The sequence below is a fragment of the Ailuropoda melanoleuca genome, chromosome 17 (genome assembly GCF_002007445.2).
Source record: "Ailuropoda melanoleuca isolate Jingjing chromosome 17, ASM200744v2, whole genome shotgun sequence".
In the NCBI taxonomy this organism is placed as follows: Eukaryota; Metazoa; Chordata; class Mammalia; order Carnivora; family Ursidae; genus Ailuropoda; species Ailuropoda melanoleuca.
This window is the reverse complement of record NC_048234.1, coordinates 166,606-179,017: the sequence shown is the minus strand read 5'-3', so window position 1 is coordinate 179,017 and position 12,412 is coordinate 166,606. Positions and strand designations below refer to the sequence as shown.

At 45.2% G+C, this 12,412-nt stretch overlaps 1 protein-coding gene across 3 annotated transcripts in view; it reads left to right on the top strand.

Moving 5' to 3' along the window:
* Positions 1-3,403: 3,403 nt before the first annotated feature.
* ANKFY1 (ankyrin repeat and FYVE domain containing 1) overlaps positions 3,404-12,412 on the top strand; it is a 63,386-nt gene continuing 54,377 nt past the window's right edge. The window contains exons 1-2 of one of the 3 annotated variants that reach the window (XM_034646985.1): positions 3,404-3,467; positions 8,723-8,915. In XM_034646985.1, the coding sequence (XP_034502876.1) occupies positions 3,419-3,467; positions 8,723-8,915 (242 nt within the window). In that variant the 5' untranslated portion in view covers positions 3,404-3,418. Of the gene's footprint in view, positions 3,468-7,869; positions 7,992-8,722; positions 8,916-12,412 lie in introns of those variants that run through there. The other 2 variants (XM_034646986.1, XM_034646987.1) reach the window with 2 other exon arrangements.

Below are 12,412 nucleotides of genomic sequence, written 5' to 3'. Positions count from 1 at the left end.
TTACAGTAGTGTAAGCACCACTGAGGTCATGAGCTAGAATGTGTCTGTAACCCTGAAAAGTTCCCTTGAACTCCTTTGCAGTCATTTCCACTCTTGGGCCTCCAGCAACCGCTGATCTGCTTTCTGTCACTATGTTTTGCCTTTTCTACAGTTTCATATGGAATTATATGGTATATAGTCTTTTGTGTCTGGCTCCTTGAACTTAGCATGTTGCTTTTCAGATAGTGTGTTGCATGTGTCAGTAGTCTGTTCCTTTTTACCCAGGAGTGGTGTTCCATTGTATTTCTATACTACCATTTGTGTCCATTCACCAGCTAGAAATTTGAGTTGTTTCCTATTTGTACGGACATGTTTTCATTTCTCTGGGGTAAATTCCTGGGAGTGGAACTGCTGGGTCACAGGCAAGAGTATGATTAACTTTTGGAGAAACTGTTGGACTCTTCCACAGTGGCTGTGCTGTTCTGTGTTCTCACCTCTCTCCATCTCTGCCAGCACTTTGATTTCAGCCATCCGGCGGTTGTGCAGCGGCAGGTCACTGTGGTTTTAATTTGCATTTCTTAAATAACTAATGACGTGCATCGCTTTATTTGCGTACTTTATTTGCCGTGCATTTATCTTCTTTGGTGAAGTGTTCAAATTTGTGGCCCTTTTTTATTGAGTTGTCTTACTATGATGAGTTGTAAGAGTTCTTAATATAGTCTGAGTAGAAGTCCTTTGTTGGGAACACACTTCCACACGTTTGCTCCTTGTCTGTGGCTTGCCCGTTCATTTTCTTACGTGTTTAAAGAACAACTTTTGAAATTTATAATGTCCAGTTTATCCATTTTTTTTCTCTAATTGATTCTTTTTATCCAGTTCAAGAAATCCGTGCCTCATCTGAGGCCACTAATACTTGTTATTCTATTTTTCAGTCTAGAAGTTTTATAGTTGTAATCCGTACACTTAGATGAGTAAACTTTGCATAGAGTGGTACGTAAGAGTTGGGGCTCACTTGTTCCATATGGATACTCAGTTGTTCCCATTGTCCTCTCCTCATTGAAGCCCAAATTATGGCCTGGCCTTTCCCCTGAGAGTTTGCCAAGTCCTGACTTAGAAGGAGTCTTATACAGACCATTGCCTGTTTCTTTTCTCACTGTCCCATGGCTTGCTGATTAAATATATATTTAATATATATATTTATATATATATAATATATATTATATATATAGTGTGTGTGTGTGTATATATATATATAAAATTAGGCTAGTCATCGTGAATGCAGGTTTTTTGTCTTAAGCATTTTTCATTGAGTCAAGACTGATGAACTGTCAGAAAGCTCATCGAGATGTCTGACCTCAGACTGCACTGGTGAAGAGCACATGGGTATTTATTATCTGGATAGAAACATGATGAAATTATAATGCAAACTGCTGACAGTCTTCACGGATACTTAGCATAGCTATGTTGGTGAATCAGTAGGTTTTATATGTTGTATGAATTTCCACGCTTGTTTTTCTAAAGCAAAGTTGGAGGAAGAGAAGGACGGAACTTAGCTGAAACCAGCCACTTGATGAAGAAGTAGATAGTAACCCTTTAAACCAGACACTGCTCTAAATGATTTAATGTGACTTAATCCCTCCTTGGTGAAACCCTGAGGTACTGTTATTATTCCCATTTCCAGGGAGAAAACGGAAGCACAGAGAGCAGTAACCGCCCTAGGGCACTCGAGGGTTCCCATCTCGGCAAGTGAGGCTCCGGAGTAATGGTCCTGACTAGATTCTGTTGCCTAAGGACTGTAACAGTAGCCCACATTTACGGGCCACATAGCGCAGGGCAGGTATTCATCAAGGTCATTATATGTATTGGCACATTTAACACATTTACAGATGAGAATGAGGCATTTGGGTTAGGTGTCCCCGGAAGTGTGGGGCCAGAGTCTGATTCCAGTTAGCCTTGCTCCAGAGCCGGCGGCTGCCCCACTGCTCTGTGCTGTAGATACTATCTTCGTTATTGCTCAGAATGGTAACCTATGCTTTCTCCTCTGTGAACTCTTAGCAGCTTGATGACACTTCAAGGACACGTTTGCATTGTTTGCAAGCAAATAGTATTCCCACTGAAGAAAGTCTTGGCCGAGCGTGCTGTCCCTGTGACACAAGAGATGGTGTGATGAGGGCAGTGTCACTGATAGGTGCCCTTGGGATCTGGGTTTCCCTACAGAGATGCTGTGAAGCATCTGAGATTTTCCGAATAAGAGCCCTAAATCACCCTGAAGCCCTTCTTTCATCTTGCCTCTTCTCTGACGATGATCTGTATGTCTTGTGTCAGTGTCTAGGCGGCTAGAATTTTGTGTCAGCAATTCTGGACAGAGATCGGGGCTGTTGCAGATTTTGGAATCGTGTGTGAGTAACTGATAGCCAAAGAATTTTATAGGGATCCCTTGAGAAAATGATGGAAACAGAACTTTTATGACCTCCGCATTTTAAGGGTTAGATAGAGGAGTCAGCGACTTTTGACTCTGGAAGGCAAATGTGCTCATAATTCAGGACCCAGATTCCTCGTGGCTGTTGGTTTTGTTCCACCTCTCCTGTGTGTGAGCTCCCTGTAGGCACTACATGGGGCTACCTCGCTCGCAAGAGGTGCAAGCTAGACTGTGTTCTTAAAAACTCCAAGAGGCAGTTCCTAATCTACTGTAATGCTTTGTGCGTAGTGGGTGCTGCGTAAATACTTGAAGATTGATAGGTGAAGTGAACGGACCTGCGCAGTTGTGTACTGATGACGTAGTCTTGACGGGTTGGAACTCTCGAGGAGCGGAATACTTAGATTGGCTAGAATGTGGAAGGGTTCCGTTTGCTTCGTGGGAGAAGAATCAGCAGTCCACAGCTGCAGGCTGCCCGTCTCTCAGGCAAGTGGGAGGGACCTGTAAGCCCCAGAGGGAACTAGCAAGACGAGGTATTCTCTGGCCGTCCTTCTCATTTGGCTTAGGCAGAAGCAGGTGAGTGGCAGGCGGGTTTGCCAGTGAGCTCTTGGGTAACGAGGCTAGGCCTTGCCTGCTAATTATTTGTATTTCTCATAGAGCCGAGTATTATGTCTGTTCTAGTTTAAAGGGAGAATCTGACCAAGAAAGTAAAAGACTGAATGAAGCCTTTTCCTTGTATTTTCTGGACCCAGTATGCTGCAGACTAACAGGCTTTATTTAAACCCTTTTGAGTAAAACACTACTTTCTGGGACATCTTCCCTTGCTCTAGCTTAAGCCAGGTGGCTTCATGATCTATTTTTTTTTTTAAAGACTTTATTTGTGAGAGAGAGAGAGCATGCGTGTCAGGCATGCTCCCTGCTGAGCAAGAAGCCTGCTGTGGGGCTGGATCCCAGGACTCTGGGATCATGACCTGAGCTGAAGGCAGGTGCTTCACCGATGGAGCCACCCAGGCATCCGGCTTCATGAGCTATTTGGATCCCCCTCAGAGTGCTGTCTTTACCCTGTTACTTGGTAAGCCAAAAAACCCATGTGCCAAGATGGTCCTCTTTACCTCGGCATTGGCAGTATACCGGCACTTAGTCCATTCTTACTGAGTGTGACTAGATATGTAGTCATCTTCTACAGAGTGGAAATCTTCCAGCAGATCAGTGAATGAAGAGAAAAATGCGGTTCAGTGGGTCTTCTCTCTTAATAGTAGTATTCCCAGAGCAGTCTCCCTGCGCGTGACCTGGGGAGGAATGTGCTGGGTGCTGACCCCTTTCTCCTGGGCAGTCATTCCCGTACCTGGGGCTGTTTTCGAAGTACACCTTCCCCAGCCCCACCCCAGATCTCCTGAACATTTCAAGCTCCGTCTGGTTCACACAGCCTGAGTGAGTGGTATGCAGTCAGGCTGGGGATAATGTCATCTTGCAGAGCCTGAGAGGAAAGAGGTAGGTGGACTCCCAGTCATGGATTTGGCCGCTTTCTGCTCCTCAGAGGCCTCATGTGGGAGTTGAGCTAAAAGAGACGGTCTTTAGGTTCTTTCCCATCAGAAACTTTTGTGATCTCTGAAAACCCTTATACTGGGTATTAGAAAATTAATTCCGGTTGTTCTCCATAATCTTTAAAGTGTGTATAAAACCATACATTTGCTTTATAAGTGCACACAGAATTAAAATTCAAATACTAAAAGGCTTATAGCAAAACATAAATTTTACCAGCCCTCAGTCCTGCTCCCCAGACCACCTTCCTCTCTGTCTGGTCACCTCTACATGACATTGCTTATACTGCCCGTGTCTAGGCGGATTAGTGGCAGACTCCGACTTCTTACTGTAGTGTGTTAGGGGTTGCCTGTCTGAGAGTTTTTTTAAAGTACACCCTAATTTGCACCTCCCCACGTGAGTAATAGTGATGCTTTTCTTTTTTTTTTTTTTTAAGATTTTATTTATTTGACAGACAGCCAGCGAGAGAGGGAACACAAGCAGGGGGAGTGGGAGAGGAAGAAGCAGGCTCCCAGCGGAGGAGCCCGATGTGGGACTCGATCCTGGAACGCCGCCGGGATCACGCCCTGAGCCGAAGGCAGACGCTTAAACGACTGAGCCACCCAGGCGCCCCATAGTGATGCTTTTTAAAGTGTGTTCGGCTCTGCTGTTTGTTGTGGGGATTGTCAGTGCAGACGCATTGCTGTCTGAGGCGATGCAGTATTTAACGTGGCTCATTCCACATTTCTCAGTATTTGCTCCTCTGTTTGGACTTTTGTCACTTCACACTGCTTCTAATGTCCTGTTGATTTGCCATTACTTTCATTGATCAGTTTTAGTTCGTAGGTCAATAAAACATTTGAATCCCATTCTGATTTTCATGACTCAAAAACAATGTTGTGTAAACTTAATGTTATAATACTTTAAGCTGTTTATCCGGTAGTTGTGTCACTGTGGAATGTGGGCACGTGGAGGAAATGCTGACAGTCTTGAGTGCTCACGGGAGTCCAGTACCGTTGTCATTTAGTTCTGCAGGAGCACCGGGAAGCAGCCCCTCGACCCCCATTTTACAGATAAACTGCAGCTCAGGGAGGTGAACTTGCCTACGGGCCCATGGCTACTTACTAAAACGATTTGGACTCCTGTCAGGTTGACTCCAAAACCCACTATAAGTTTCTGTCAGTTTGTTTTTAACCTTTTAATTGGAGCATAAGATACATGCAGAAAATAACAGATCATAATAAGTGTAGAACTCAGTGAATGATCAAAGTGAAATATGCATTAACTACCGTGTTGAACAGACCAGGATGTTAGCGGCACCCAGAGGCCCTCGCGTTCCCTCGCAGTTGCTACCCTCCTGCCGTTCCTCCGAAGGTAACACTGTCGTGACTCCTGACACTGTGGATTCATGTTGCTACAGTGGTAACAGTTTCTGAACAGAATTTGATAACGACTGTTGATCATACGTCCTTCTACACTTTCTGTTACTGCATCTGGAAATTCAGTGCTAGTTTTTCTTCCTATTTCTTTCTCTGCAGAAAAAAAAAGTGTAAATTTCATACCTTACACAAAATTTATTAACTTAAGGCTCTGTGCTAAAAACTTCTCCCTTTGAGGTCGGTAATGACAATTCTTGGCTTTTTAGTCGAAGTCACTGTGAAGAACTCTTCAAAACCAGTGACCCCTGTGGGTCTGTCACACAAGAGTAAAAGCATAAGACTGAGTCCTACTTAAGGGCTTTTGTGTACCTGTGAATGCTACGTGCTGGTATTTTTTTGAATATCGTGGTAGGATTATTGTCAGTACTGTTCGCTTTAGTCAGGGGTTTTGAAAGCAATATTTTGTTTAAGTACATGTAGGCCCGGTAATTGCAGTGTTTTGGGGAGAAGTACTCTGGGAATCGCCCTCTGAGACGTAGCTCATGAGCGCGGTGATCAGTTTCTCAGCTAGAAGCACACCCCACCTGGCCGGTGCCTTCTGCTTTGTTTCCCCAGGAGCCCTCACTTACCCCTGAGACTCGTACCAGCCTTGGGACTGCAAGCATTTCTGTAACATGGATCCTCTGGAAGAGAGGGAAATGTTTCCTACTAAATGCATGAAGAAAACGGTCTACTAGTATTTGTACAGATTTCTCTTAAAATATTTTTTTCTAATTATGAAAGCAGAACACATTTGTTATAGAATACCTGAAATGTGCAGAGAAGGGCAGTAATCCCCCCCCCATGAGATCTGCTAATATTTTGTGGTATTTGTCTTTTTACTTCTCACACACATGAATATTTATAATAAAATTGGAATTATAAAATATATTTAGTTTCACTGCCTGTCTTTTTCTGTTAATATATTGTCTTTGAATACATATAGAGCATTACATATTTCTTAGAAAACATTTGTTGCACAATAACTTCACAGTCAAGTACCACACTTAGTCTCTTTAACCATTCTTGTGTTTTGAACCAGTTTTTGATTGTTTCCGTGTTTATAAAGAATTAGCTATTGGACAGCCAGTGGGGGGGTGAAGATGAGGAGAGGAAAGGAATCCTCTTTGATAAAACTGGATTGTACTCGTTCAACTGAATTGATCAAATATTTAGTGAACCTTTGTATGTCAGACCCTGTGGTAGGTCTGTGGTAGAGATGTGGATGTGAATTCTTTCACGTTGGAGATCAGACATGGTGAGTGAGGGCCTGAATTAAGTCATAGTGGATATGGGGATACAGAAGACAGAAGGATTCCCAGAGATGTTTAAGTGGGAAAGCTGATTTGTATAGGGTTGGGGCCATGTGAGTGAGAGGGAGACATTTAAGATTACGCCCACGTTTTCCCTTCGCATAACTGGGCTAGACAGTGGCGTCACTTAGTATGGGGACCATACAAAGGCAGAGAAAATTTGCTTAGAGTTTTGTCCTAGGCATCGTGAACTTGAGCTTCCTGTGGGCGGGCCACTGGAGAGCAGTCTTTCAGGCAGGTGGATAGATGAAGCTAAGAAAAGAAATGTGGACGACAGAGATGGGTCCGTGGATCATCGGCGCTTACATCGTGGCATCAGCTGCAGAGCCGGACCTGGTAGAACTGCCCTGGGAGCACATACAGCTGAGAAGAGGGCCAGGGGTAGAGCCATGAGGAGCCTCAGTGGTCAGTGGTGGGTGGGATGCAGAGAAGCATGGGAAAGACGGAGAATTGGAAAGAGGGTGGCATCATGGTTGCTGAAAGAAGGGGAAAAATTGTCATATGCTGTGTGGTAGGTCCAGGAGGAGAACCACAGCCAGTGTCTATTGGATTTGGCAATAGGTCATTGTTGAAAGGAGTTTCAAGGGAATGGTGGGGACAGAAGAGGGAATGACGGGGGCGTAGGGGTGAGGAAGTGGTGTATGGTAGCTAGAGATGGGAGGGCAAAGGTGGTCAGATGTGCTGTGGAAGGATGGTTTTGTGTTACTAGAGTCTTGTGCTGAGGAGAAGGACCCAGTTGCGAGAGAAGTCGCTGAGAAGGGAGGCTGATGCTAAAGCGGAGGACCTGAGCAGAGTGATGGGTTTGGAGCCCAGGTGGAGGGAGATACTTGCCCTGAGGAAGCACCGGGTGGGTGGGAGGAATTGCTGGTGTGGCCAGAGTTGTTGGCAGTAGCTCAGTTTCCTCAAGAACTGAGAGTGAGGCGGGTTGTGTGGGAGGTGGGCTTGAGGGCAGTGTCAGGATTTGCAGTGTCTGGTGAGGGGTAGATGGGGGAAGGGGCCAAGGCCCAGAGGGCGGGAGCAGCACCGTGGTTAGAGATCCAGGTCTCTAACCGTGATCTGTAGACGTACTGATAAGCATGGTGCCGTGAACCCCAGCAAGGCTCTAGATAGAGCCCAGGTAACGGAGAAGGGAGACTTCTTGACCAGGTGCTCCTCGGGGAAGTCTTCCCTGGCGTCTGAAGTTAGGTTATCATAGGCTCTCACACCTATGTTCTTTCCTTCTAGGGCTGCTAGGGTTGTAGTTCTGCGTTGAATTGCTAGCATTGTTACTGTGGTCATCAAACTTGGCTCTCCCCAGCAAGCTGAAAGCTCTGAGGAAAGACACATCTGAACTTGCTTACCATTGTGAGTGTCTGGGACCTAGTAGACGCTCGGTAAATGTTTGTTCAGTTTAAGAAGCAACCTCTTTGATCCGCCTCAGCATGCCTGTGGATGTGACTTGCTTTCGTTTGAACCATTATTGACTGTCCTGCTGCTTTGCTGAAGGAGGCAGGTCAGGTGGTGTGGATGAGTGGGTCACAGACCACAGGCCCTGGCGTGAGAATGCCTGGGCTCTTATCCCAGCCCCACCTCTCGCCAGCTGCAGGACCTCGGGCAAATTCTTCGTCTCTCTCTGCCCCGGCATCCTTACCTGTGCAGTGTGGCCAGTGATTGTGCCGACCTCATGGGGTTGTTCTGAATCTGCCTGAGAGAGTTCACACGGGACACAGGATCAGTTTTCACTACTAGTGTTTCGAATAAGAAGTCCTAGGTGATTTTGATCATCTTTCCTTGAGACTCCTGGCTTTATGATAAAGGATTTGCAGGGCACGTACCAGGGCATGTGTGTGTATGTTCCTGGTCATTTATTGACTGCTGATCTTTAGAGAAACTGAGAAGAGAAATCCCTGGACCATGAGGGTCTTTCTGGCCCAGTGATGCAGTGGCACCCACTAACAAAGCCATTATGGGTCCTGAGGGAGTATCACTAAGAAACAGTAATTTTCCTAGTAATCCTGTCTGAGGGGTGAGGGATCAGTGAACGCCGCCTGCTTCACACCTGCCGTGGTAAACTTGATTCTTTGTTTCCCTCGCAGAGGAGGTGGCCAAGTTGGAGAAGCACTTGCTGCTTCTCCGACAGGAGTATGTCAAGCTGCAGAGGAAATTGGCAGAGACCGAGAAGAGATGTACTCTTCTGGCCGCGCAAGCGAACAAGGAGAGCAGCAGTGAGTCCTTCATCAGCCGCCTGCTGACCATCGTGGCCGACCTCTACGAGCAGGAGCAGTATAGGTGAGCCCCTGGACGTAGGACCCCTTTGATGGGTTCCCAGGTCCCACTGTAACTTCTCCTCTCTTACTTTCTTCCCAAGTTTATTTCTCTCCAACCAGGATACTAGCAGACCTTTTGTCCCGGCAACGTAAGCTCTTTGGGGCAAGATTTTGTTTTTTATTTCCTGCTTATTTTCAGCACAGAGTGTGGGAGTCATGGTGATAGCATTGCTGATGTAGACAGGAATTAGCTTACATGTCCGGGGATTTGGAGGGAAAGGCCCCTTTCTCTTGGGATAATCAAAGAAGTAGCTGTTGTTATTAAGTGAGTTTTGAGGTCAATGTTAGAGGCTGGGCAGGATTCAGTGGATAAAGACAGCAATGTTACCAGTAGGGGAGGCTGAGAACGGCTGAAATGCGGCACCATGCAGAGGGTTCAGAGGAAGGGAGGGACCGTCGTGGGGCACGTGTCCATGTAGGGGCGCCGGAAGAGGTGGGAAAGGTAAGGTGGTTTGCACTGGGGGTCCGAGGTAGGAAATTTGGGCTTGATCCTCTAGGCATTGTGGAACAGTGTTTTGAGCTGTTGGACTGTCACTGTCAAAGTGATGTTTCAAGAAGATGTCCTTGTAGCATCATGTAGGCAGCACTGTGCAGAGAAGAGAGCAGTGGAGTGGCTGGCATGTTGTGCATGGTGCAGACCAGAGATGAAGGAGGACTGAATCGGGATGGTGGCCGTGGGTGTGGAGAAGAGACATGGGCGGGAATGTGCATACAAGGGAGAGTTTGGCTGCTGACGAGATGGGTGATCAGGCCAGCTAAGACTTAGTAAAATTCCAAAATAAATCATGGCATTTAAAATAGATGAAAATCCAGGGGCACCTGGGGGCTCAGTCGGTGTAGCGTCTGCCTTCGGCTCAGTTCCTGATCCTAGGGTCCTGGGATCGAGTCCCGCGTCAGCCTCCCTGCGCAGGGGGGAGTCTGCTTCTCTGTCTGCTCCTACCCCCCTGCTCATGCTCTCTCCCTCTCTTGCTCGCATGCGCTCTTTCTCGCTCTTTCATAAATAAATAAAATCTTAAAAAAATAAAATAGATCAAAATCTAGAACTGCTGTTTTCCAACTTAATCATTTGTAAAAGAAAGAAAAATTTAATACCCAAAACATAGGAAGTATATACTCTGAGTAAAGGACAGCCTTTTAAATTGAGCAGATGTAGCTACTTGTAAAATATAGTTTGTTGTCTCTTTTCTTTTCCTCTTTTTTCGATGGACAAGTGAATACTGTTTCCCCTGGTGTGGGGAAACCTGATCTGTCTGTTTGGGCTCATCTCCCCCAACTCCAAGGCTCTTCTCCCTTAGAACGCCCATCGTTCACTTTCTCTGTTCCTTCTCCATTGCATGCATCCGTTATACCGCGGCCTCTCTGGGAGACCGTGGACATGAGCCAGGTCGCTGCAGTACAGGTCCCATACCTCCAGTGGGCTTCTCCTGAGCTTCTAACGCCTGTCCCTCACCCAGGTGAGATGGGGAACAGGGCTTTCGGAGAGGACTTGAGCTTTTGAGACGGAGTACCTGAAGTTGGAAAATCAGTGTCTGAAGCAGATGGTCCTTTACCGAAATAAGAAAAAACCCCACAAAACTTTGTCGTGTGACATGCATTTTGTTGAAGAATTTAAATAGTATTTGTATGTGCGTCTCTAGAGTAATTAAGGAGTCGGTGTTCAGAGGTTTTTAAATTGAGAAATGTGGAAGAAATTGGTCCCTTTAATTTTACTTAAGTTCAGGAGAACGCTTTTGTCCTTAAAGATAGTTAAAAGTGATGGTAATACATCGTTCTTCTAGCAAGCAAGCTCACAGTTTTTCCTGTTAAAGTGTGTGAGGAACTCTGGTAAGAAGCTCTTTATTTCTGTAACAACATCCTAGTATGCGTAGTTTACAAGGAAATGCTCTTTGACTGGAATGAACATTTTAAAGATTTCTATTATGGCAGCAGCTCTTTGTCCCCACAGGTGCTGTCCCCATGCTTTAATGAAAATCACCATTTTGCGCGTGCGCGCACACACACGCGTGAGTGAGAGGAGGGACAGAGATAGAGGGACAAGCAGAGTGTGCACCCAGCAGGGAGCCCAGCAGGGCATTCTATGGGGCTCCTTCCCAGGACCTGGGATTGTGACCTGAGCCAGAGGCAGACGCTTCACCAAGTGAGCCGCCCAGGTGCCCCTAGAACGAAAATTAAAAGAAAATTACCAGCCTCCTGATTGTTTCTGCATAGAGTTCTCAGAAACATACCCAGTCTTCCATTTCTGAATTCTCTTTGTAGAAATTGTTGTTATTAGAAATTATTAACGAAGTCCTTGTCTGTATTTCCCTTTGGTACGTTAGACTACAAAAGAGAAAACAGTTCGGCCTGACGCTCATGAGTATGTAGAAACATTCATTTTTATAATTTTGCGGCTAGAAGTCAGTCAGTGGCTGAAACAGGAAACAATGAGTCTTCATTTAAGTTATTACATTTTAATACTTTATACATAAATTCAGAGTTTAAAAATTATTTGTGTTTTATAAACAGCTTCCTGTTTTCACTGAATTTTAGAAATTTTATCAAAGGATGTGATTTGTTCTATTTTAAATAAAATAATTGTCTTTTATTGACTGATTAGTGTGTCCTACTGTGTTACCAGTAGTTTGTAGGAACTTGAAATACTGAGTGTCCTGTTGCTCTTCTGGTCTAGTGCGATTAGTTGCAGCTTGGTCTTCAGTGGAGCCAGAATTGCTGACATGCTTACGTTCTGCACGGTGTGTCTGTGGGATGAACTGCGTCTGTGTCAAGCATTATGTAGAAAGAGCACTCTGCTAGGGTCTCCTTTTAAGTGGATGCGTTAATTCACGTCATAGATCTTTTTATTGTAGTGACTTTTGTGTATTTAGCTTGTAAAGGTTTCCAACCTAACACGTTTTGAAGGGGAGTATGAAAATAAAAGAACTTGCAAATACACAGAAGGATGATCAGTAGTGACTTTGCGTTATTGCTGCTGACAAGGCCATATGGCACATGCTTGTGTCAGCCCAGTGGGTCATCCTTAGGTTTTTGTTAAATGCCTAGACGCTGTCCACCCTCAGCATTTGACATTTCAGAGTCAAACATAAATAACTATTTGGAAGGTTCTTTTCACAATAATGGTTTGTCATAAATACAGAAACATGTTGGAAAAAAAGATTTCTCCTACCCCATTTCTTTATAAATGGTTGAGTAAAGTATGTCCAGTAATAGGTCTGAATGTTTCTGTCGAGAACAGGAATCTAGACACCGGTTTCATGTCCTTGACTGCCTTGTCAAAGCCCGTTTGTAGCTTCTCTGCGTCCCCTTGCTTGACCGTCAGTACGGTACAACGTTTGGCTCTGTGGCCCCAGAGCCAGTGTCACAGTCTTCACGTTTTCTTTCTCTTCCTGAGGATTTATCTTGATTTATTCTGCATGAAACCTCTTCAACATTTTGTGTGAATATCAATCATCCTATTTAACT